At 43.2% G+C, this 25,646-nt stretch overlaps 1 protein-coding gene across 1 annotated transcript; it reads left to right on the top strand.

Moving 5' to 3' along the window:
* The first annotated feature begins 5,433 nt into the window (after positions 1 to 5,433).
* On the top strand, positions 5,434 to 11,306 carry LOC132870341 (ATP-sensitive inward rectifier potassium channel 12-like). Its single transcript, XM_060903971.1, has 3 exons — positions 5,434 to 5,456; positions 9,737 to 10,133; positions 10,179 to 11,306. Exons 1-3 carry the CDS (start codon positions 5,434 to 5,436, stop codon positions 11,304 to 11,306), a joined length of 1,548 nt encoding a protein of 515 aa, XP_060759954.1.
* Positions 11,307 to 25,646: the final 14,340 nt, after the last annotated feature.

Below are 25,646 nucleotides of genomic sequence, written 5' to 3'. Positions count from 1 at the left end.
CTGTATTTTTATTTAATTTTCTTTTGTATACAGATATTTGATTGAACAATTACCACACTGTCCAGCAGTATAGTTTGGCTGTCGGCCAGCAGATTCATGAAGATGAGCCATAAAAGGCAAATCAAATCAGTCACACCAGCTCAGTCAAACATGCTTATTTACCAAGTAGCAACGTGCTTGAGTTTTAAAAGCCTGTAAATTGCCCAAAGGTGCACCCCAACATCAGGAGGCAGACTGTTCCAAATCTACACAGTACTGTGGAGAAACAGTGGTACAGTGGTTATCACTGTCGCCTCACAGCCAGAAGGTTCTGGATTTGAACCTCATGGCTGACGGGGCTTTTCTGCATGGAGTTTTCATGTTCTCCCCATGTCTGCGTGGGTTTCCTCCAGGTGCTCCGGTTTCCCCTAGTTCAAAGACATGCAGATTCAATAAAATACCCAGCCACTGGGGTTACACAAGCCAGTGCATACTTAGTGCTGGTCCCAAGCCTGGATAGATTGGGGAGGATTGTGTCAGGAAGGTGTAAAAACCTACGCCAAATCAAATATGTGGAACAGATCTGCTGTGGCGACCCCTAATGGGAGCAACCGAAAGAAGAATACGACTGCGGAGAAAGCATCTATCAAGCTGATGGGATGTCCTTGGAATGGACAATAGGGGCAAGGGTCTGAGTGCATCTTATCGAGAGTAGACACAGCTGCTACATGTCACCTGTGTTGAAGGCTTTGCCTTTACTCTCTTGTGAAAGACCTAATATCAATTGCTTTCCTTTGGATGCCAGAGATGTTGCTGAGGCACCCATCCAAGAAAGTGATGCACATTCCATGATACTCTGAACCTGTAACTTGTACACACATACCTTCCTAGAACTATACAGTTTATCGCTGACTATTCTAAGGGTACCAAGCTTCCGCCCAGCCTTCTTTGTAATGTTTGAAATGTGCTTATCCTATCATAGCTTGCTGTCAAATGGAAGCCCCAGGATGTCGAGGTGTTTATGAACAGCTAGTTAACATTTTTCAAGGAAGATACTGATTTGAGAAGGGGATGATTTCTTGAGATAACCATAGCTTTGCACTTGATTGGTTCAAATGTTACCTTTCATTTGTCAGCCCAGTCCTTCATCCTCTCTAATTTAGAATTCAAATATGTCTGTACCTACTGTAGGTTTGTAGCAGATGTGATTGGTGCAAACAAAGATGACTTGTCAGCATACAGGAATAACTGGTTTACAGACACTGTTCTTGTCCTGGGTCTGACTTTAAACTGCAACCAGTGGTGAGTCTCAGGTCCAGGAGCACTTGAGTATTGGGAAAAGTGGAGTTACCCCTTAATCACCATTGCTCCCAGGTCCGCTCTGACCCGGAGTGGTAGCACCTGCCTGGGTTCCAGCTATGAGTTAAATAGTACATCACCAATAAGGTGCTGGCAGCAAGGCACTTTTTGGTGCATTGTTACAGATGAACTCAACAGGGTCAACGGCAAACCACCAGATGGCATGCAGAAGAGCCACTCAAATGGCCAATGGATGGCATCACTTGGCAAGTCAGTTGTCACTGTGGGGTAACTTCCCTACCCGCCAGGTCTGCGGCACTTTTGTGCACCACTTAGCATCAGGCCTGGAGGTCCAGAGACAACACGATGGGGGCAAACATCGTTTGTCTTACCTTACTGTCCAAGGTGCCTTTCTCAGAGAGGAAAATAATATATGAGAGCTCAGGAGGCCAGACATTCCATGGTGGCTCGGCCAGGCCATTCGTGCTGCCGCTGCCTCTGTTGCTCTGGTGCAGGCCTCTCGGCCCATCTGTGTTCTGTGTTTCTGCACATCCTAATGAAGCAGTCATCATCGCTAGTGATGGACAGCTGACAATGTAAACTGAGAATAGCAGAAAGTCTAGAATAGAGCTTTGAGGGACAGACACATTAATTGATATAGTGTTACAACTCTGCCCTGAAATGTTACACAAATGGAGCTTCCTGAGAGGTAGCTGTTGATCCAGGTGAGGAGCCTTCTTTGGATCTTCTTTGCCTTGAGTTTGGATAGCAAACCATTATGCCACATCTTGTCAAAGGCTCCTTTGATGTCAAGGGAAGTTACAACCACCTCTTCACCATTGTCAAGGTGTTGGTTTCACTTCTAGGAGAGGATATTTAGGAAGTCTGTGGGCTGGTCTGAATCCAAACTGCCTGCATGAGATCAGGTAGTTTTCCAGATGGTACTTATGTAGCTGGGGGCTGCAGATGTAAATTAGCCAAAGGCTAACTCTGGTACAGTGCATCAGATGGAAACATTTATGTTAAAAACTGTACATGGTCCCCTACAAATAAAATGACATAATAATAAATAATAATACACAACGGATTCCATTACCTTAATAATGATACTAAACAGAGAGATTGGCCTGTTGGGTCTGATTTAGAATCCCTTTTATAGACTGGTGTCACTTGTGATACTTTCCACTGAGTTGGAAAATTGCCACACTTGAGGCAGAGGTTGAACAGGTGAGAGAATGGTTTTGTAAGTTCTGGAGCACACACTTTCAGGACTCTGGCAGGGAATCCATTGGCCTTTCCTGGCTTCAGTCTCCTGAGCTGTTTTTGCAAATTAGCTTTGGGCAAAACTTGATGATATCCAGCTTTGCTTCGGTTTCTTTTTCAAGGACTGAGGCATCAGCAGCAGCAGAAGATTGATAGAAGACTTCCAACTTATCCTTAGTAATGTTGCACACAGTATTGTTTTCCTCAATGTCTGGATGTCATTTTGGCTAGACCTCCCATGTAGGCTCCTTACAATCTGCTACCACTTTTTGCTGGTAAGGTTGCTGTCTTTAATTTGTTCTTTCTGTTTTCTATAATAGTTGATTCTAGCAAACTTCTCAACACCAATGTAGTCATGCTTGGTTTGTTGAAAATATACTTTCTTGGTCATGGACCTATCCTTCTTCATCTGGTTGAATAGTTGACATTTTCATCTGGCTACCTGTCTGCAGTTATCAAACCAAGCTTTGCTGCTGGGCTTCTTGGTGATTGCTCTACTTGGAATGAAGAGATCCATAGTCTCCAGGATTGTAGGTGTGTCATCACTACAAATTTTCTCTTGATTTGCCTGGCTACATAGATGTGACCAGTTAACTGAGGAAAGATGACCTTTTAGACCTGAGAAATCAGCCTTGTTATACTGTAGCACCAAACTTTCCTGTGGTATTTTATATCACGGTGAACTGCAGTGTCTAGGATCATCTACACTGAAATGTGATCACATGTGCCCAGGCTGGAAGAGACTAGCTTTTGCAGGAAGCTCTGTAAAAGCTAGATCAAGTATCTGGTCTCCTCTATTTGGCTCTGTTGAAGACCAAGAGAGTTGAACATCTGTAGGGCCAATCGCCCAGGTGCATCAGTATTGTGACTACCAAGCTCTTCTTAGTGGTTGACATTAAAGCCATCAACTAGCAAGATGGACTTGGCCCCATTTCATTCATTTTAAATTCGGTGTATGAGTCAAGGTAACTTATTATGCTAGAGTTGCAATTTCACTGTCAATAAACAGCAGCAATCAGAAGCTTGCCCTGATTTTAGGGCAATAGTTAACAACATCTGCTCAAAATCCTCTGAGTCCCTCTTTGGGTCATGGCGAACAGTTATTCCATCCCATCAGTAAACAGTACTACTCCCATCAGATTTATTCTTGTGTTCTCTTCAACAGCAGGGGTTGTAGCCAGGGCTTGAGATGAAGTCGGCTCCTTCCGGAATGGTAGCAAAGGTTTCAACAGCAATCACAATAGTTCATTCTGCTTCTTGACAAAAGTTGCTGAGTTCACCAGTGTTTGATTGCAGGCCACAGATGTTTACCACAGACCTAATATATGCAGATCTTTTACTCATAATCTGTTTTCATTCATTGGTCATCTTCATTTATGACAGTCCAATCCAGGCTTCTTTTTAGATTTTTCAGCATGTTGAAAGGGGACCAAAGGGTTACTAGCCCATGGGTCTCTTTCATACCTGAGCAGTGTGGTAGCGGCACACACCTCCATGAAATTTCCCCTTTGTTTGCATTTATGGAGTTAAACGAAGAGATCTGAAGAAAGAGGACAGTGATTGTAGAAGTTGGTCAGACTCAATATAAATTTAAATTAAGTAAAATGAACAGCCCACGCAAAACAGTGGGATGGGTTTCCTCCAGGAGGGACATGTAGTGTGTGAGTGTTATCTGTGCTCGAGAAGATAAAGTTTATGCACATAGGGAAAACTAAATGGGATCACTGACCAAAACAGGGTCAGAAGCCCTGAGTTACTGTGAAGGACAAAGTAACAGCACAACAGAATTTACCTTTAATCAGGAGAACTTTAATTAGCACTACCTTTAGTCAGTGACTTAAAGAGAGAGTGAGACAGAGTGAGAGACACACAGATGGAGAAAATCATTGTACTGTCACTATAAAATAAATGAGTTATAATTTATCAGAAGTGAGGTGGTTGGTGCTGGTGAACATGAACATGGAGCTCTGTATGGCGCCATCATACCCACATAGGTATAGGGTTAGTTCCCTGCTGGGGTTACACAGTTCCTCAGGAGAACCTGTAGATGAAAGAGAGAGAGAGAGAGAGAGAGAGAGAGAGAGAGAGAAGGTCAGAGGTCACTGTTCAACACATCATGGAGTTCTGTGGTTCCTCTGACCTGCAGCTGTTATAGTTCTACCTGTATGAGTAATCTGGGAAGGATTACTATCACCAGTATTCCCTACCCTCTGCACCTCCCACTGACCCACCTTTTGTCCTGTATGAGCTAGCTGCTAGTGAGGCTGGAAATACTGCCATTATACCTTGCCCACTACTCCACCCTCTGCACCGCTCACTGAGACTGTCAATTGACCTGTCTGTCTGAAAATTTACTGGTGACTGTAGTTCTGCTTCTTTCTATCTATAGACTGTGTATGTGTGTGTGTGAACCCCATTTTCTCATTAAAGAGAGCGAGGTCTGTGTATGATGATGAATAATGATGACGACGACGATGACGTTACCCTGCAATTTCTAATTGTGTCTTTTTCCCTCCTGCAAATTTCCACCATTGCTATATTTAACCCTCACACTGACCCAAATAATCACAATCTGGACCAACCAAACACACACACACACACACACACACACACACACACACACACACACACACACACACACACACACACACACACTTTAAAAAGTTTACAGGGGAAAACACAGAGAACTGCCTTCTGCTGCCTGTGTGACTGTTCAGCCTTTATTTCTAACATCAAAGACTCACTGTGTCTCTCCCTTTGTTCCTGCAGGTTTGCCGCTTGTGTGTGTGTGTGTGTGTGTGTGTGTACGCGCACTGCTGGGCTCTCAGGATGCTGATCCCAGATCTCTGAATCTTTCTCGATGTCTCTCTTGACTCCCTGATCTCCAAGACCATGAGTAGCAACAGAACCACCAGGTACGCACAATGTGTGTGTGTGTGTGTGTGTGTGTGTGTGTGTGTGTGTGTGTTAAGTGTGCATCTGTTTTTATATCAATTAAGGCCGTAATAATATATGCAGGTTATACAGTGGTGCTTGAAAGTTTGTGAACCCTTTAGAATTTTCTATATTTCTGCATAAATATGACCTAAAACATCATCAGATTTTCACACAAGTCCTAAAAGTAGATAAAGAGAACCCAGTTAAACAAATGAGCCAAAAATATTATACTTGGTCATTTATTTATTGAAGAAAATGATCCAATATTACATATCTGTGAGTGGCAAAAGTATGTGAACCTCTAGGATTAGCAGTTAATTTGAAGGTGAAATTAGAGTCAGGTGTTTTCAATCAGTGGGATGACAATCAGGTGTGAGTGGGCACCTTGTTTTATTTAAAGAACAGGGATCTATCAAAGTCTGATCTTCACAACACATGTTTGTGGAAGTGTATCATGGCATGAACAAAGGAGATTTCTGAGGACCTCAGAAAAAGCGTTGTTGATGCTCATCAGGCTGGAAAAGGTTACAAAACCATCTCTAAAGAGTTTGGACTCCACCAATCCACAGTCAGACAGATTGTGTACAAATGGAGGAAACTCAAGACCATTGTTACCCTCCCCAGGAGTGGCCGACCAACAAAGATCACTCCAAGAACAAGGCGTGTAATAGTCGGCAAGGTCACAAAGGACCCCAGGGTAACTTCTAAGCAACTGAAGGCCTCTCTCACATCGGCTAATGTTAATGTTCATGAGTCCACCATCAGGAGAACACTGAACAACAATGGTGTGCATGGCAGGGTTGCAAGGAGAAAGCCACTGCTCTCCAAAAAGAACATTGCTGCTCGTCTGCAGTTTGCTAAAGATCATGTGGACAAGCCAGAAGGCTATTGGAAAAATGTTTTGTGGACAGAAGAGACCAAAATAGAACTTTTTGGTTTAAATGAGAAGCGTTATTGTAGAGAGACCCTGATGTGGGTGGAGCACAGAAGCATGGCAGGCGGCTGTTTGCGTCTTAGCTATTTTCTTTATTGTTGCTTTTCAGCACACAACTCAAACTCTCTCTCGCGCACACACACACACAGGCTACTATTAAGCCCTTGGTGCCGACTTCCCCTTCTCACTCTCCTTTTATAGGGCGCAGTCACTGGAGGAAACACACAAACACACGTTAATTGACAACAGGTGTAGTGATATGACCATTCACCTTCCCTGACTCCACCCTCCATTCACAGACTGACGCTCGGTCACGCCCCTGCTGCCACATACCCCCACCACCCGACTCAGGCCGGATGAGACCAAAATAGAACTTTTCGGTTTAAATGAGAAGCGTTATGTTTGGAGAAAGGAAAACACTGCATTCCAGCATAAGAACCTTATCCCATCTGTGAAACATGGTGGTGGTAGTATCATGGTTTGGGCCTGTTTTGCTGCATCTGGGCCAGGACGGCTTGCCATCATTGATGGAACAATGAATTCTGAATATACCATAAATTCTAAAGGAAAATGTCAGGACATCTGTCCATGAACTGAATCTCAAGAGAAGGTGGGTCATGCAGCAAGACAACAACCCTAAGCACACAAGTCGTTCTACCAAAGAATGGTTAAAGAAGAATAAAGTGAATGTTTTGGAATGGCCAAGTCAAAGTCCTGACCTTAATCCAGTCAAAATGTTGTGGAAGGACCTGAAGCGAGCAGTTCATGTGAGGAAACCCACCAACATCCCAGAGTTGAAGCTGTTCTGTATGGAGGAACGGGCTAAAATTCCTCCAAGCCGGTGTGCAGGACTGATCAACAGTTACCGCAAATGTTTAGTTGCAGTTATTGCTGCACAAGGGGGTCACACCAGATACTGAAAGCAAAGGTTCACATACTTTTGCCACTCACAGATATGTAATATTGGATCATTTTCCTCAATAAATAAATGGCCAAGTATAATATTTTTGTCTCATTTGTTTAACTGGGTTCTCTTTATCTACTTTTAGGACTTGTGTGAAAATCTGATGATGTTTTAGGTCATATTTATGCAGAAATATAGAAAATTATAAAGGGTTCACAAACTTTCAAGCACCACTGTATTATATTGTTCAATTCTGCACTCTGATTGGTCAGAAGGTGTTGATTAATTCTCTCTAACAGCAACTCTGACAGTAGTGCAAGTTTATATTAATGCACTCACTCTAATAGATAATCATTTCTATAGTAACAGCTCATTCACAGGGACATGTACAGCAGACGTTCCACATAAATAGATTACGTAAAGTGTTTAATCATTGATGCGGAGAAGTTTCCTGTTAGGAGAAATGTGTGTGTGTATCATTTCTGGAAGGAGTCTCCAGTGTCAGCGCTGTGTAACAGTCAGAGGTGAAGCTGGAACTTTCAGTTTTCTGACGTCTTCAGAACAGAAGAATTCACACTGAGTTTCTCAGTAACATGACACTCTTTTTTTTGTCTTATTAACTTTAAGAGAGAATAAAGAGAGGCTGGTGAGGGAATGACTGTTTACAGCTGCTATAATGTAAGAGACGACAGGAACTAACTTGTTTTACCAAAACTATCTCTGTGTCTGAAATCACCCACTCGTTCACTACTCCCTTCTCATATAGATAGGGAATTACGATATAGAGGATGATATAGTGAGCTCATTGGTAAAATGAAAAAACACTGTGGGACACTACTCCGTCGCGCTGTTATTTACGTCATTACTGTCGTACAATTAAAACGTGCCAGATCAGTTGGCCAGTGGGTTTCCAAAATAATAAATACATGCATGTGTTTCTGTGATAAATCCATATTATACTGAGCGTATTTCCCACATTAATCAATACAAAGTACTTTGTGTCTGCTGCAGCTTTCAGTTCTTTTAAATCAAGGCTGAATCCTTTCTTCTTTGCCGCTGCCTTTTATTAAATCACATTTGAAGCTTTTGATTTGATTTCTTTCAGCGCGACTGCAATGCATGATGGGATATATTGCTTGGTCAGTGACCATCGGTTGTACACTATTTTTTGTGATGCATTGCGGGATACTTTGAGTGCACTATATAGGGTGTAATAATTCTCACTATACATTCAAACAGCACTACAAAATGGTGTCCTCACTATCTAGTCCACTATATAGTGAGTCAGGAGCGATTTCGGACACAGGGTAAATGTAACTATATATGGATAAAAGTATTGTGTCATTCTTTTATGAATAACAAATGTAATTTTTGGTTTGCTGTGGTATAAGAGGAATAAAACACTTGGGGATGTGCTGTTATAGGAAAATAATCAACTTCAGGGTGGGAACAGTAAATCAACTTCATCACATCACACCACACCGTCACTCTCTCTCTCTCTCTCTCTCTCTCTCTCTCACACACACACACACACACACACACACACACACACACTATACACTATTTATTACTTATATAAGCATTACTGTAGTGACTTTGGGGTAAATTATCAGGTTTTCCACATTACGTTACCAAAACTTTTAAACATTCGGTTGTAAACACGTTAAAGTACAACATTATCATTTCCAATCCATTTTTTTCTTTATCAGTGTCCACAATACACAACTATAACATTACAAAATACAGGCTAATAATGTATAAGAACATTCACTGTGTGTGTGTGTGTGTGTGTGTGTGTGTGTGTGTGTGTTAGAAAGGGCAAATCTCAGATTATAATCTGGAAATCTGCACTGACTGCAATCCTCATCATACGGCTAAACACAACTCACCTTCATAGGTAATCCTCTATGGAGGAGAGGGCCAGTTAACACACACACACACACACACACACACACACACACACACACACACACACACACACAATAATGGCCCAAAAAGGTTCTTGCTAAGAATTCAGGGTCACTGATTTTTGCCTGTATATCTTGAGGTAGTTTAATCCAAACATAAAATAATTAGCAAAAGCATGTATGAAGCATCAGCATTAGCATTGATATTAGCTTTAGCAGTGGCTAATATGAGTCATGGTTTAGCCATATGTGGGGTTAGCGTGCTGTGTTTAGTCACTACGTGCCCTTTCAGAGGGACACTGGAAAGAACAAGCAGGATGCAATGAGATTATGGACAGTGTCTTAGCACTCGTCCTCTTCCTGTCTCATCCCTTCATCCACCTTTACAATGCCACACAGTCTCATTTGTCCTCCATTTCAAATCAGACTCCACAGTCCACTGATTATTTATTTAACAGTATTTCCTTTTATTCTTTGTTTTTACCCAGAATTCCTTACTCTGTCATTCCACAGGTACAGCATTGTTTCTCCTGATGAGGAAAGGCTGAAGATCTCGACTCTTGGGCTTCACAACGGCCACAGCTCACCTGGGAGCGCCATGAGCAGTGCCACCGCTAGTGTAGGTGGCTACAACATGGAGAGCAGCTACAATGGGAAAATCTCCACAAGGGGGCGTGGCCAAGTGAGGAGCCGTTTTGTTAAAAAAAATGGCCAATGTAACGTTGTATTCTCCAACATGGAGGACAAACCACAGCGCTACCTAGCTGATATATTCACAACCTGTGTGGACATCCGCTGGCGCTACCTACTTCTCATCTTCTGCACAACATTCTTAGTGTCATGGCTGATTTTTGGATTGATTTTCTATAGTGTGGCCCTCGCACATGGAGATTTTGACCCTGATCATCATGTGAGGGGGCAAACGGGGCCAGGAGCATCAGGTGAGGGGCAACAGGAGGAGTGGAAGCCATGTTTGCTCCACGTGGAAGGGTTTCTTGGCGCCTTCCTGTTTTCAATCGAGACTCAAACAACGATTGGATATGGCTGGCGCTGTGTCACTGAGGAGTGTCCAGTTGCCATAGCAACAGTAGTGGTGCAGTCCATTTTGGGATGCATCATTGACTCATTCATGATTGGTACTATCATGGCTAAGATAGCAAGACCCAAGAAGCGAAATCAGACGCTGCTATTTTCCCAAAATGCTGTTATAGCACTACGGGATGGGAAGCTGTGCCTCATGTGGCGTGTCGGAAATCTCCGGAAAAGCCACATTGTTGAAGCTCATGTCCGAGCACAGCTGATTAAACCCAGAGTGACAGAGGAGGGCGAGTTCATCCCACTGGAGCAGACAGACCTGAATGTGGGTTATGATGAAGGAACTGACCGCCTTTTCCTCGTCTCACCTCTTGTCATCGTTCATGAGATTGATGAAGACTCGCCGCTCTGGGCCATGAACCGCTCCGATCTGGAAAACAATGCCTTTGAGATCGTTGTAATTCTTGAGGGAATGGTAGAAGCCACTGCTATGACGACACAAGCACGAAGCTCATACCTGTCCCAGGAGATCCTTTGGGGTCATCGATTCGAACCGGTTGTGTATGAAGATCACGATCGCTACCAAGTGGACTACGCTCGCTTCCACAAGACCTACATAGTTCCTTCGACTCCTTCTTGCAGTGCTAAGGAGCTCAGTGAATTAGCGAGCCATCAGTCGTCCAAAGCGTCGTCACAATCCGGGACGCCGATTAGTCGCAGGACCCATTTTCTGCGACCACCTTGCTCACCAAGTGCGTTCTGTTATGAGAATGAAGTGGCTCTGTTCTCTGGAGAAGAGGAGGATGAGGAAGGAATAAATAAGAGCAGAGTAGAGGATGGTCTGACGACACTAGAAACGGATCTGACGGCACTAACTACGACTGGCATTGCGCCAGAATTCCAAAAAATGTTCCAGGATGCTCCAACAGTAACTTCTGGAAACAACGTCCTCTGTGTGCTGGACATGGACAATCAGATGGAGTTTGATATCCTTCAGACGTCCATTCCTCTTGATCCTCTGACATACAAAAGCGAATCAGAGATATGACACTAATGAGATTGGAGGTGATTGGATGCGTTTCCCAACATCCCAGAGTTCCACACCCTCCCCTCATTTTAGAATGACTCAACTCAAGTGAAGTTGATGAAGGGAAAATGGACGATTGCATCAGCATTTTTGCACATTTTTCAGAGATATGGATTTGTCAGTAAACTGTATATAGAAACAATTTGCCTGCTTGAATTTCTACATTTGCTCACACTGAAACTCTTGAGATTCTTTCCGAGGACATAAAAAGTGTGACTATCTTTTCAAAATCTTTATTGTTACTGAAAGGATCATATGATCCACAAGGACTGATCACAGTTGAAGAAGATGAGATTATAAACTCTGAAACATAGATGCAAAGTAATTTATCGATCAGGGATTATGGAAATAATCAAATAAATGTAAACAGCACCAAAGGAGGAAATTCACACAGGACAAGACGGAAAAAAAACCCATCGAACAACCAAAACTGTATATCAGAAATAGAGTTTATTTAAGACTTTAGTTTATCAGATAAGACAAGGTGTAGATTAGAGTTATCCATGCCTGGGGCATCATAACCATTCGCATGTGCCACATGCATTTATTTATACAATCTAACATAGTATTTAAATAAATATATTTAATTTGTTTGTAGGACAATTATATATCCATTATTTTCTCTCACCAGACATTCTGAGTCACGGCTCATGTGAAAACCGTCCGTTGCCTTCATTCAGTTTATTATTAACTCCAGTAAAATAGCAAAACATAAACTAACACTATACAAAACAGACTAAAACTGGGCTAGCACAGGAAACAGGCTTAAACTGGGCTAGCATAGGAAACAGGCTAAAACTGGGCTAGCACAGGAAACAGGCTTAAACTGGGCTAGCATAGGAAACAGGCAAAAAACTGGGCTAGCACACGAAACAGGCTAAAACTGGGCTAGCACAGGAAACAGGCTTAAACTGGGCTAGCATAGGAAACAGGCAAAAAACTGGGCTAGCACACGAAACAGGCTAAAACTGGGCTAGCATGGGAAACAGGCTAAAACTGGGCTAGCACAGGAAACAGGCTAAAACTGGGCTAGCACAGGAAACAGGCTAAAACTGGGCTAGCACAGGAAACAGGCTTAAACTGGGCTAGCACAGGAAACAGGCTAAAACTGGGCTAGCACAGGAAACAGGCTTAAACTGGGCTAGCATAGGAAACAGGCAAAAAACTGGGCTAGCACACGAAACAGGCTAAAACTGGGCTAGCACAGGAAACAGGCTTAAACTGGGCTAGCATAGGAAACAGGCAAAAAACTGGGCTAGCACACGAAACAGGCTAAAACTGGGCTAGCATGGGAAACAGGCTAAAACTGGGCTAGCACAGGAAACAGGCTAAAACTGGGCTAGCACAGGAAACAGGCTAAAACTGGGCTAGCATAGGAAACAGGCAAAAAACTGGGCTAGCACACGAAACAGGCTAAAACTGGGCTAGCACGGGAAACAGGCTAAAACTGGGCTAGCACGGGAAACAGGCTAAAACTGGGCTAGCACAGGAAACAGGCTAAAACTGGGCTAGCACAGGAAACAGGCTAAACCAGCTAGCACAGGAAACAGGCTAAAACTGGGCTAGCACAGGAAACAGGCTAAAAGTGGGCTAGCACAGGAAACAGGCTAAAACTGAGCTAGCACAGGAAACAGGCTTAAACTGGGCTAGCACGGGAAACAGGCTAAAACTGGGCTAGCACAGGAAACAGGCTAAAACTGGGCTAGCACAGGAAACAGGCTAAAACTGGGCTAGCACAGGAAACAGGCTAAAACTGGGCTAGCACAGGAAACAGGCTTAAACTGGGCTAGCATAGGAAACAGGCTAAAACTGGGCTAGCACAGGAAACAGGCTTAAACTGGGCTAGCATAGGAAACAGGCAAAAAACTGGGCTAGCACACGAAACAGGCTAAAACCGGGCTAGCACAGGAAACAGGCTTAAACTGGGCTAGCATAGGAAACAGGCAAAAAACTGGGCTAGCACACGAAACAGGCTAAAACTGGGCTAGCACGGGAAACAGGCTAAAACTGGGCTAGCACAGGAAACAGGCTAAAACTGGGCTAGCACAGGAAACAGGCTAAAACTGGGCTAGCACAGGAAACAGGCTAAAACTGGGCTAGCACAGGAAACAGGCTTAAACTGGGCTAGCATAGGAAACAGGCAAAAAACTGGGCTAGCACACGAAACAGGCTAAAACTGGGCTAGCACGGGAAACAGGCTAAAACTGGGCTAGCACGGGAAACAGGCTAAAACTGGGCTAGCACAGGAAACAGGCTAAAACTGGGCTAGCACAGGAAACAGGCTAAACCAGCTAGCACAGGAAACAGGCTAAAACTGGGCTAGCACAGGAAACAGGCTAAAAGTGGGCTAGCACAGGAAACAGGCTTAAACTGGGCTAGCACGGGAAACAGGCTTAAACTGGGCTAGCATGGGAAACAGGCTAAAACTGGGCTAGCACAGGAAACAGGCTTAAACTGGGCTAGCACAGGAAACAGGCTAAAACTGGGCTAGCACAGGAAACAGGCTAAAACTGGGCTAGCACAGGAAACAGGCTAAAACTGGGCTAGCACAGGAAACAGGCTAAAACTGGGCTAGCACAGGAAACAGGCTTAAACTGGGCTAGCACAGGAAACAGGCTTAAACTGGGCTAGCACAGGAAACAGGCTTAAACTGGGCTAGCACAGGAAACAGGCTTAAACTGGGCTAGCACAGGAAACAGGCTAAAACTGGGCTAGCACAGGAAACAAGCTAAAACTGGGTTAGCACAGGAAACAAGCTAAAACTGGGTTAGCCCTGTACTAAGCAGGTGAATGTTGAGTTAACTTTGTATACATTCAAACTGACTTTATAGTGCATGTAAACTGGTACAATTAACAGTATACTAAACAGGCTAACCACAAAGTAGCATAATATTACAGAAGCTAAAATACAAACTAGCATTATACTATAAAGGTTAGCAGTAAAGTAACAGGCTGAAACACAAACTTGTTTTATAACAGCAATGTGTTTAATGTTCTTCAAATGATTCCCAGTTATTTCTGCTGATTATCCTGTCCCTGTAAATGAAAACAACGAAAGATGTGAAAGTCTGGGTGATGCTCGTAGATATTTTAGATATCACAGGGTTTTATTTCGGAGTCGTTATATTATGGGATGTAGCCACAAAAGCAATATTTGGAGCACTAGTGTGAGAATGAATTCTGTACTCTGCACTTTGATTCATCCCACTTCAAGTGGAATCTGTTTATTTTTATTCAGGAATGAGATTAAATGCTTGTATGGAGCTTTTATAAAGACACTCTTTAGTTTTCAGCGGGAATGAACTTTAAAAAGCCAAGGATCTGAGGTGAAGGCTTTGTGTGTTAGTGATGTGTTTTGTACAAATGAACGTGTGTCAGACTGTGTTCAGTGAAACAGGTCTCTCTTTCTTTCTTTCTTTTGGTTGTGCTGTGTTTTATTGTCTTCCTGCTCAGTCTCTCTGTTAGCATGATAAACCTGAAATGTAACTTGAAATCTCAAAGCTCCGACAGATGCACTTTATTTCCTTCTGTACAATATAAAAATAAATATTTATTATAAAATATCGTGAATTAATCCATACTGCTGTGCACTGATTCTACATGAGCTTGATCATCTTGAGATGAAGCTCCTACATGACACTACACAAACTGAAATCCAGACATGTGCGCTGACTTCCTGTAACTCTCGCCCCCTGCTGGTGAAAGTCTGTAAGTACACCTAGGGCCAGTTTACATCACAGCTGAGAACGGATATGATTCCGGTGACTGGAGAAAACATGGACAGTGTAAAGTCTCTAAAAACTTAAGTCACTCCAGGTCTAGCGCCCCTGCTGGCTGGCTGCCGTATAATATTTAGCCCCGCCCGTCTGCATGTGATTGAATAACCAAACGACCTATTTTCCACTCCATGGTTTTTTTTACAACTTTATTCATCACACACTTGTGAATGGGCGGCACGGTGGTGTAGTGGTTAGCGCTGTCGCCTCACAGCAAGAAGGTCCTGGGTTCGAGCCCCGGGGCCGGCGAGGGCCTTTCTGTGTGGAGTTTGCATGTTCTCCCCGTGTCCGCGTGGGTTTCCTCCGGGTACTCCGGTTTCCCCCACAGTCCAAAGACATGCAGGTTAGGTTAACTGGTGACTCTAAATTGACCGTAGGTGTGAATGTGAGTGTGAATGGTTGTCTGTGTCTATGTGTCAGCCCTGTGATGACCTGGCGACTTGTCCAGGGTGTACCCCGCCTTTCGCCCGTAGTCAGCTGGGATAGGCTCCAGCTTGCCTGCGACCCTGTAGAAGGATAAAGCGGCTACAGATAATGAGATGAGATGAGATGAGACACTTGTGAATTTCCTCTCTGCATTTAACCCATCTGAAGCAGTGAACACACATGCTTTTATATTTTGCATTCCATATGCACTTTATATTTTATATTTCATATTTTATATATATATTTCTTTTTATATTGGTAAGCATAGTTTGGTCGGGCAGTTGCAAAATAAGAATTTAATTACCCAATAATAAACCGCTGTGTCTGTTATTGTGTATATGACAAATAAACATCTTGAATGCACACACACGTGAGCAATGAGCACACACACACACCCAGAGCAGTGGGCAGCCATGCCAACAGCGCCCGGGGAGCAGTTGGGAGTTAGATGCCTCACTCAAGGGCACCTCAGCCCAAGGCCGTCCCATATTAACCTAACTGCATCTCTTTGGACTGTGGGGGAAACCAGAACACCCGGAGGAAACCCACGCAGACACAGGGAGAACATGCAAACTCCACACAGAAAGGCCCTCACCAGCCACTGGGTTCGAACCCAGAACCTTCTTGCTGTGAGGCAACCGTACTAACCACTACACCACCGTTTCCTTTCCTTCTACGGTGTCTAATTCAAACAGTTAGTTTTCACTGTGCTGATATCGGCACATTTTTATTTCCCCAGAAATTAGTTTTTAAACATTATTCTACTATATCATAAGAAGGTGTGGATGCACTTAGGAATGAAGTGATTGACAGCCTTAGGATTAGGGTAAGGGGGCATGGCCTACCAAATGAGCAGGTGTACCTGACCATGGCTCTCGTCTCTACTGCGCAGACTCAGGCTCCAAGGCTGCATTTCGATAGAACAGAAGAGCATGGAGCCACGCTCTCTGTGATTTTTACAGATATTGGGTGTTTCTCAACGTCAAAGAAGGATCATAAACAGCTGCATTTCAAGGAGGCCACATCATCCAATCCTGCTGAAGGTCTCTTCAGATGTCTAGAATCCTTCCGCAGAGAATTTCCAACCATGTGTGTATCCTCGGCGTTCTTAAATTACCCACAGTCCTTTGTGCATGTCCAAGGCGGGGCCTTTTCAACGATACACACCTGCTCAGTCTCTGAAGGACCTGTCCTACCAAGGAAGCATCCTTGACTTTGAGAAACACACACTGTCCTTCTGAACGTACTGAAAAGGAGCAGCTGGATGACATCATCAAAGAACGCCAGTCCATCACGCGCAGAGAAATAAAGTGCTGCTTTCTTTTTCAACCACTAGATGACTCTGCAGACTAACATGTTCCAGACTGACACACACACACACACACACACTGCACTGTAAACCCGAATAAGTTGAGTTTACTTAAAAAAATTGAGGAAAGTGGTTGCCTTAAAAAAAAAAAGTAATTATTAATGATTGAATTGAGTACCTTAAACTTACCAGAAGATTGTAAGTTTAAGGTACTCAATTCAATCATTAATAATTACTTATTTTTTTTAAGGCAACCACTTTCCTCAATTTTTTTAAGTAAACTCAACTTATTCGGGTTTACAGTGTGTGACCATGTACATACAGATACATGAATGAAAGTCTAGCAATCAGTCAATCCTTTCATTTCTGTTTCATCTCTGCTCTCTTTCTGTTCTGGATTTCTCTCATGTTTCCTGCTGACCAGTGCAGTGGGACCTCACATACTAAGAGGGTCAGGAGGTTGTGTGTCTGAATCCCAGCACATCAGTTAAAATTATCGTGTTTAGGTAAAATTTACTGAATACACACAAACATATAATTTATTTACACACATCAGGTACGAATCATATAAATCTGGTGAAAATTACACTAATGTCCCGGCACTGGTTGAGTTAAATATGTCAGATTTATGTTTTACGTTTGCATTATTCCTTTAATTCAGTTTATCTTGAGTTTCTGTCATTCATGTAATTTATTAATGAAATTATTCATACACAAAAAATTACATTTGGAATGAATTATTATTATTATTATTATTATTATTATTATTATTATTATTATTATTATTAAAGCATATAACTCACTACCCAGAACTTTATCTGGAAAAGATTCTGTCTCAAACATGTTGAATTTCATAACATGACAAATGCATAAACATTCATAATAATAATGACAAAAACCAGGTTTTATTTCAGAATTAAAGCTGTAAACTGTTCTACGTATTATTATTATTATTATTATTATTATTATTATAAGATTATTGTGTCTACGATGCCCCTCCCCCAGGCTTAAAAACAGCTCCTGTGCTATAATGATATAATTGAATCATGGACCATAATCAGGTTAGAAATTCCCACCATAATGAGCCGCTTCCCCTCCATTACACTTCACTTCTTTTCCCATCCATTCCTTTGCTTTCCCCACCACTCTATTCCTTCTTTCTTACTTCTTTCCACTCTGTTTTCTCCTCTGTCCCCCTCCCTATTTCCCCCATCAGTGTTTCCTCTCCTTTCCTAAATGTCAGAGTCCTGAAAATGTCCTATTGTCCTTGAGAACATTCATGTAGACCACTCGAGCCTTTCTTCGTTGATGGTATGCACTCCTACAGGTGGAGCACGTCCTTAAAGCGGGACTGGACACCTATGTGGTAAAAGTAGAAAGTCCTCCTGGTAAGTGGCTACAGTGTGAGTGTGAAGCAGTGGATGAGTGCAATATCCAAACAGCGTCCAGGGTTACAAGATGAACCAGGCTTCTGATGTACGTGGCGATGGAGGTGTACTCCATCTTTGTCCTTGAACAAGCTGAAAATGCATGTGTTCAGATTAGTGAGTGATAAAAGGACAGGCAGGGACTCATTATCTAAGTATGTGTCTGACACGAAGCCACAACATTTGAAATTTGTGAAATTTTGTCAATTCAATGCAAATTAGAAAGGAAGCGATAAATCCAAAGTGTCTCGAATGATTCCTCAAAACCATTGTGTGGCCTGTGGTCCCTGCAATTAGTTCCCATTTACTGTATAAAGCAAAAATGGAAGAATAACTTACAATTGTGGTTTCATCATATCATATATAACCTCTCATTACATGTATACAGAGACATGAAGAGGAAAAATAAAGATTGGAAGGACGTAGCAGAGACTGTTGGTGCCTCTGGTGAGGGTATGTAGCTAGTACAGTTAGCTCACTTTGCTAATCTGAAAATGACACGTTACATACATTAAACAACCAGTTTTCATCCTGACTAGTGTATTATCTTGAGTCTTAACTAGTTTACTTCAGAAAGTAGTGAGCATATAGCTAGTGTCATTTCTCTGGACTCATTTTTCATCAGTAAAAATTCTGGACAGGCAACGCGATGCTCACAACTGACAACAGTTAAAATGAGGCAAGCTACAAGAGAAACTTGTTGCATTCTAGTGAAAACGTAGGGTCATGTTGGACTCATGTTGTAAAACTCGAGTCCAGTCTCAAGAACACTTTTGAAGGTCTCGGTCTCATCTCGGAATTCAGTGCATTTTTACTCGGCCTTCTCTCGGTCTCAGACATAGAGACTCGGGACATTATTTTGAGACAACAGCTGTGGGGATTTCACTAAACTGCCTGTGCATTCTCTGATTTATTTGTTAACATTGTTACTGTGATTGGATATAAAACTTCCTGCTTTAAATGCAACCAATAAATGCGAATCATTGTTAATTCGAAATTTTTCTTCCTGGTAATGGCCGTCACCCTTCCCCCACCCCCCTTCACACCCACTGGTTTGGTCCTGGTCTTGACTCGGTCTCACCCTGCCTTGGTTTTGGCCTTGACTTGATCTCAACCCCTCAGAGTCTTGGTCTTGTCTCAGCGTCGATACACTCTGGTCTCGGTCATGACTTGGTGCCAGTTCAGGTGGTCTCGACTACAACACTAGTCCTGTTTACATTGACACAGAAATGAGCTGAAGGATCAGCCATCACTTAAAGGTATGACCAGGCTCCTGGAGGAGCGTCCAATCTTTTGGGCATCTCCTGGTGGTGGCAAAGGTATGTGTGATCTGCCACATGCCTAAGGACCACATGGGAGAAAGTTTTTAGCACCTTATTAACCATGAGCACTGCATCTTAAAATGGGATCATCTGAGAGAGCCCTGTGTTCATGACCCTGTGTCCTGTTACTCTGGAAAAGCATCTTGTAGGTAAATGTTTAGGCTTTTTGCAGACGCTCCTTATTCAGAGAAAATTTCACACTGTTAACATTCTCAGGTACAACATTGGTATGCCCAGTTATCAAAACCTTCCCTTTGGACTTGCTGGTGTTGTGACACATGTTTGGTTTCAGGAACAACTGGGAGAATGTGTACTGACATCCTCAGAGCCTCCACTCTAGATTTGGTCTTGGTTTGCTCCTGTAGCTTTTACTTCTCCTGAAGATGGAGAAACTTCCTCATGCCTGGAGCTCAGCTTCTGGATGTTCACGGAATCACAGTCATGAGACTTCCAGCTTTTTGTTTTTCTCTTCCTACACTGTAGAATCTACCATGACCCATGAGCTCCATCAACCCCAATGCTGCGTTCACATCATATCATGGATCCAAAAGAACTCCACTGCACTAGAATGATAAATAAAACAGGATTGCAGTGTGTACAGTGAGACAGTGGTGTGTTTTTGTAAACTGCATTGAAAAATGAGAATCACATCCTGTTTCCATTCAACACAACTGAGCTTTATTTCTGTAGTGTGTGTGTGTGTGTGTGTGTGGTCATATTTTGAGCAGATTAACAGGAAGTGTATTTCAGGATCACTTTAATTGAAGAAAGGTTTATATGTTTATATCTCAGCACACTGCAGTTTGTTTTCACGGTGTTCATTTCGGTGGCTCACTGAAATTGTCTATTTAGTTTTTTTTTAACTTTTAAAAAAGGATTAAATTTTTTATTTAGCATTTCATGTCCCACCCTCTCTCTCGCTCTCTCTCTGAGGAACAGTAGGACTCTTTGTCCATCTCTGCTGATGTAATAACAGACATTCCATCAATCTGGAGACATCGCAAAACTAGCTGACCTACGACTATTCACTCACACATTCACAATGTGGCCACAAAACACTCAGCACACACACACACACAACTATGTACATGTGAAAAAACAAGACATGCACTGATAAATTAGCAGTGAAGCTGCCCGATCTGTACCGTACATGCATTAATGGTTTACGACCTGAGTCCCTCCGCCGCCTACACACAAAAACATCACATTATGAAAGTTGAGTATCACGGTTATAATGCACAAAAAGTTATAACAGACTGTTTTTGGAGGTCTTCCCCAAGCTGCAAATGATGTCAAATCTTGCTTCCTAACTTCAGCTCATGTCAGTGAATATACATGACAAGTTTAATGTCCATATATAAAAGCGTTCCTCAAATATTCCTTCACTTCCTGTTTGGTAACTTAGCTGTCAAATTTGTTTGGATGAAACATCACAGAGAAACATTTTTTCAGACTGATCTCATGATGTTCTGATCCAAATTTTGTGATGATTGGACAAAGTTCATAAGAGAAGAGGTGAAAAGCAGTTTTTATTGAATTTCCCTGTGACCAGCTTCCTGTGTGGCAGATCACACGTTCATTCCGTGGTGAACTCTCAGCACCATCTGTGGAATTAAGAGAAAGTAAAATCACAGTGGCAGGTTCAGTGGTTTAAAAGTGAAGAACAGTTTTACTCACTTATCAACTATAAAGCAAAGAGAGAGGATTGAGACAAAACTTCTTAGAGTTCCTTATGCTGAGGTCACAAACATAGCCGGCTGATCCGTGAAAACTACGGCTGGACATTCCGGCAGATTTTGGAGGTTGCATAAATTTGGGCGGAGTAAATATGTAAATGAAGCCACGGTAGCCGTGATGGTAGTGACAGAAGATGCCGGTAAAAACAACAGTGGCGGCGACGTATAGCAACGTGTGGCCTTACAGAAATGACAGCAGTGTTTACAGTTTTCACAGCTGCAGTACGGCATCACCACGGCAAAATGAAATAAGCCACGCCCCCTAGGCAAACTTTTCACTTTCTGCAGAATGTTGTTCTGTGAATATTTTGAGCTTGATGGTTGTGATGGAATGCTACAGTAACCCTCAGTAGCCCACATCAGCCTCACATATGCCCTAAGCATGCTCGCAGATGCCTTCATGGTTGTGACAGATGAATTCATCCAGCGCTTGACCCACAGCGAATTTTCAACACTATTAAACTTTCTGGGGATGGAAACCACGCCCACCTGGTTGTCAAGGTAGCTCCCTGGCTCTCATGTATTCCAATGGAAGGTCCAGGAATGTGTGCCAGTTGACCCCCGGAAGGCTCAAAATCATCTACCAGTGTCTACCGTGAAGTGATCCCGGCTGTGTGAGATCTTAGCATTCAGAGATGGTTGTTTACTTATCTACAAAGTTTGGTCAAAATACGTCACACCGTTGCGGAGATATGCCCTTACTTCCTATTTGGCAACTTCACCATCAAATTCTTTTGAGTGTTATGGATGAACCAAACATCATATCAAAAATCTGAGAAACACCTTTTGTTCAGGTTGGTTTCCTGATGCTTTCTGCCAAACATCATGCTTAATCAACAAAATTTGTGGTAGAAGAATCAAAAAACCTATTTTGTTATTCAAAATGGACAAGTTGCTGTTTGAGAACTCAAAAATTACTGAGATGATTGATTGACACTCGAGACCCTTCAAGAGTCTCAGTAGACACAAGAACCTTGATGTGATGTTCAGCAGCTCAAAAGTTATGAGCAGTTTTATAAATGATAGCACCACCTAGAGGTGAATGTCCACAAAACGTCTTGGAAATCTCAAGGATAAAGTCCTTCCATAATCTGCAAAGTTTGGTCAAAACACATTACACAGTTGCTCAGATATGCTGTCACTTCCTGTTTGGTGGCTTCTCCAGAAATTTTCATTTGTGCATTATGGACTGACTGTGCTGTTCATCAAAAATCTGAGAAATACCTTTATTTTGGGGATCATCTCATAATGCTGTGATTTAGATTTGGTTCTTTTGGACGGACAGAGTTTGTAGGAGAAAAAACTATTTTTAAAAAAAAAGAAAGAAAATGGTGGAAAGTCCAATGTAGCAGAAATTAACACCATGATATCGTTTGAACTCAGCTGGACCCAAAGAATCAGAGGAACTTGGAGTCAGGTTTTGACGAAACTCCATATTACTGTACGTGCATATTATTGTCCAACTTCGCCCTACTGATCATATTCACACAGTGGCCATTTTCCTCTGACCTCACACTCAGGGTGTGAAACCTTGGAAACTGATGAAGTCTCTGTGGGGGCGAGGAGATGGATGAGATACTGGACTCGTTCACCATCACTTTCATTTCATCAAATCAATAAATTGGTGGATGAACTTGTCAGGATCTGTAAAAGGGTAAAAACAAACAAACAAGGCTACAGCGTTTGGACTGAAGATTTCATCCACAATGTTGAAGGTAAGGCCCCGCCCCTGCCCAGCCCACACTGTAAACACTACGGTAATGTTGGACGAGCAAGCGTGAGGTTTACACTGAACATTAAGGTCAAAGTTAGAGCTCCTGAGTTAACTTCTCACTTTTAACTATTCATCTCACATGGCGCTGACTGAACCCAACTCACCCCCGTTCCATCACCCGTGTGAGGTTCTGATAGATCAGGGTGTGTGTTTCATCTGTATAATCCGTAATAAATACTGAAAAACTCTATCCAGATGGAAGTGTGTGCTTGGGAGTGTGCACTACTGAAGTGATTTGGGATACAGTCTGTCCTGCAGAATTAAAAATAAAAACAAAAACAAGCTGAAAAACACACACCTGCTACATTCTGCAGATACAGTTCCTGCACGCGTGTGTGTGTGCGTGTGTGTGCATGTGTGTGTGTAGGCGATGGCAGAGGGATCTGACACAGATGAACTCTCCATCTTCCCTCACTCCCTCCCTCTTCCTTCTCTCTTTCATCCCTCCATCTCCCTCTCCTCTTTCATCTCTCCATCTCGGCCCCCAACAACAGCTCCTTTCATTCGGCCCACCACACACACACACACACACACACACACACACACACACACACACACACACACACACACACAGCTGTAATTCAATGTTCCGAGAAAAACCCATGATTGGAAAGTGACTTGCCTGTGTGTGTGTGTGTGTGTGTGTGTGTGTGTGTGTGTGTGTGTGTGTGCAACTATTTTGCTCATTTTCCACAGTCCCCAAACACAACAACATCTCTCTCTCTCTTACACACACACACACACACACACACACACACACACACACACACACACACACAGAGTTGTAGTGACCGTCTCTGACAGTTCCGTGTTAATTTCCGGTTGTAGTTCAGTTGTTCCTGTTCTCACCGTCACACACAGGACTGTGTTAATGTGTGTGATATTTAACGCAGATCTCCTGCAGTCACCCTCATGAGCTCAAACACACTGGTATGGACAGGACTGGACCCCACAAACACAGAGAATAAAAACTAAAAGTGACGGAGTTCACACACACAAAGAAGAGTAAAGATTGATTCTTCTGATAAACGTGAAGGTGGACTGATGGGAATGTTACCGGAATTCTGATCTGTTACAGACTTCAGTACAACACATGAGCGTGGAGGAAACCGGAATTCCAGCAAAACTCAGTACAGCATCAAGCAAACCAGAACAGGAGGAAAGTAACTTCTACTGTTCACAACATCACAAACACACACACACACACACACACACACACACACACACACACACACACACACTGACCCATGTCTCATACCAGAGAGAGAGAGAGAGAGAGAGAGAGAGAGATTCCAACATAGACACACCAATAAGGACAGACAGAGAGACAGTGAGACAGGGACAGGAGCGATGTTCACATTCACACACTGTTCATGTTTGAAATGACTTCCTTCTGATCCATGATTCTGAATGTTCTGGTTACAGGAAAGTGATGGGACAGATGTGTGTGCAATCAGGACAGAATTTCTGACTCATCCCCAATCCCACACAGCTGTCTCACTCTCTCTGTACAGATGGACATGGTGAGTGTCTCAGCCACCGTTACCTTTGATCTCTTTTATTTTGCTGTAAATCTTCTCCTGTGGAAGTGCTGAAGAGGAGACGAGCGCAGGATCCCAGACAGATCCGTTCCTCCGCTCACCATTCTCTCCGTTCACCATTCCCTCCGCTCACCATTCCCTCCGCTCACCATTCCCTTCGTTCACCATTCCCTCTGCTCACCATTCCTTCTGTTCACCATTCCCTCCACTCACCATTCCCTCCACTGACCATTCCCTCCATTCACCATTCCCTCTGTTCACCATTCCCTCCGTTCACCATTCCCTCTGTTCACCATTCCATCCGCTCACCATTCCCTCCGTTCACCATTCCCTCCGCTCACCATTCCCTCCGCTCACATTCCCTCCGCTCACCATTCCCTCTGTTCACCATTCCCTCTGTTCACCATTCCCTCCGTTTACCATTCCCTCTGTTCACCATTCCCTCTGCTCACCATTCCCTTCATTCACCATTCCCTCTGTTCACCATTCCCTCTGCTCACCATTCCCTCTGCTCACCATTCCCTCTGTTCACCATTCCCTCTGCTCACCATTCCCTCCTCTCACCATTCCCTCTATTCACCATTCCCTCCGCTCACCATTCCCTCTGCTCACCATTCCCTCCGCTCACCATTCCCTCCACTTACCATTCCCTCCGTTCACCATTCCCTCTGTTCACCATTCCCTCCGCTCACCATTCCCTCCGCTCACCATTCCCACCGCTCACCATTCCCTCTATTCACCATTCCCTCCACTCACCATTCCCTTCATTCACCATTCCCTCTGTTTACCATTCCCTCCATTCACCATTCCCTCCGCTCACCATTCCCTCCGCTCACCATTCCCTCCGCTCACCATTCCCTCTGTTCACCATTCCCTCCGCTCACCATTCCCTTCGTTCACCATTCCCTCTGTTCACCATTCCCTCTGCTCAACATTCCCTCCACTGACCATTCCCTCCGTTCACCATTCCCTCTGTTCACCATTCCCTCC

The sequence above is a fragment of the Neoarius graeffei genome, chromosome 22 (assembly GCF_027579695.1).
Source record: "Neoarius graeffei isolate fNeoGra1 chromosome 22, fNeoGra1.pri, whole genome shotgun sequence".
Taxonomy (NCBI): Eukaryota; Metazoa; Chordata; class Actinopteri; order Siluriformes; family Ariidae; genus Neoarius; species Neoarius graeffei.
Note: the sequence above shows the minus strand (reverse complement) of the source record. Positions and strands in the feature narration are given on the sequence as shown.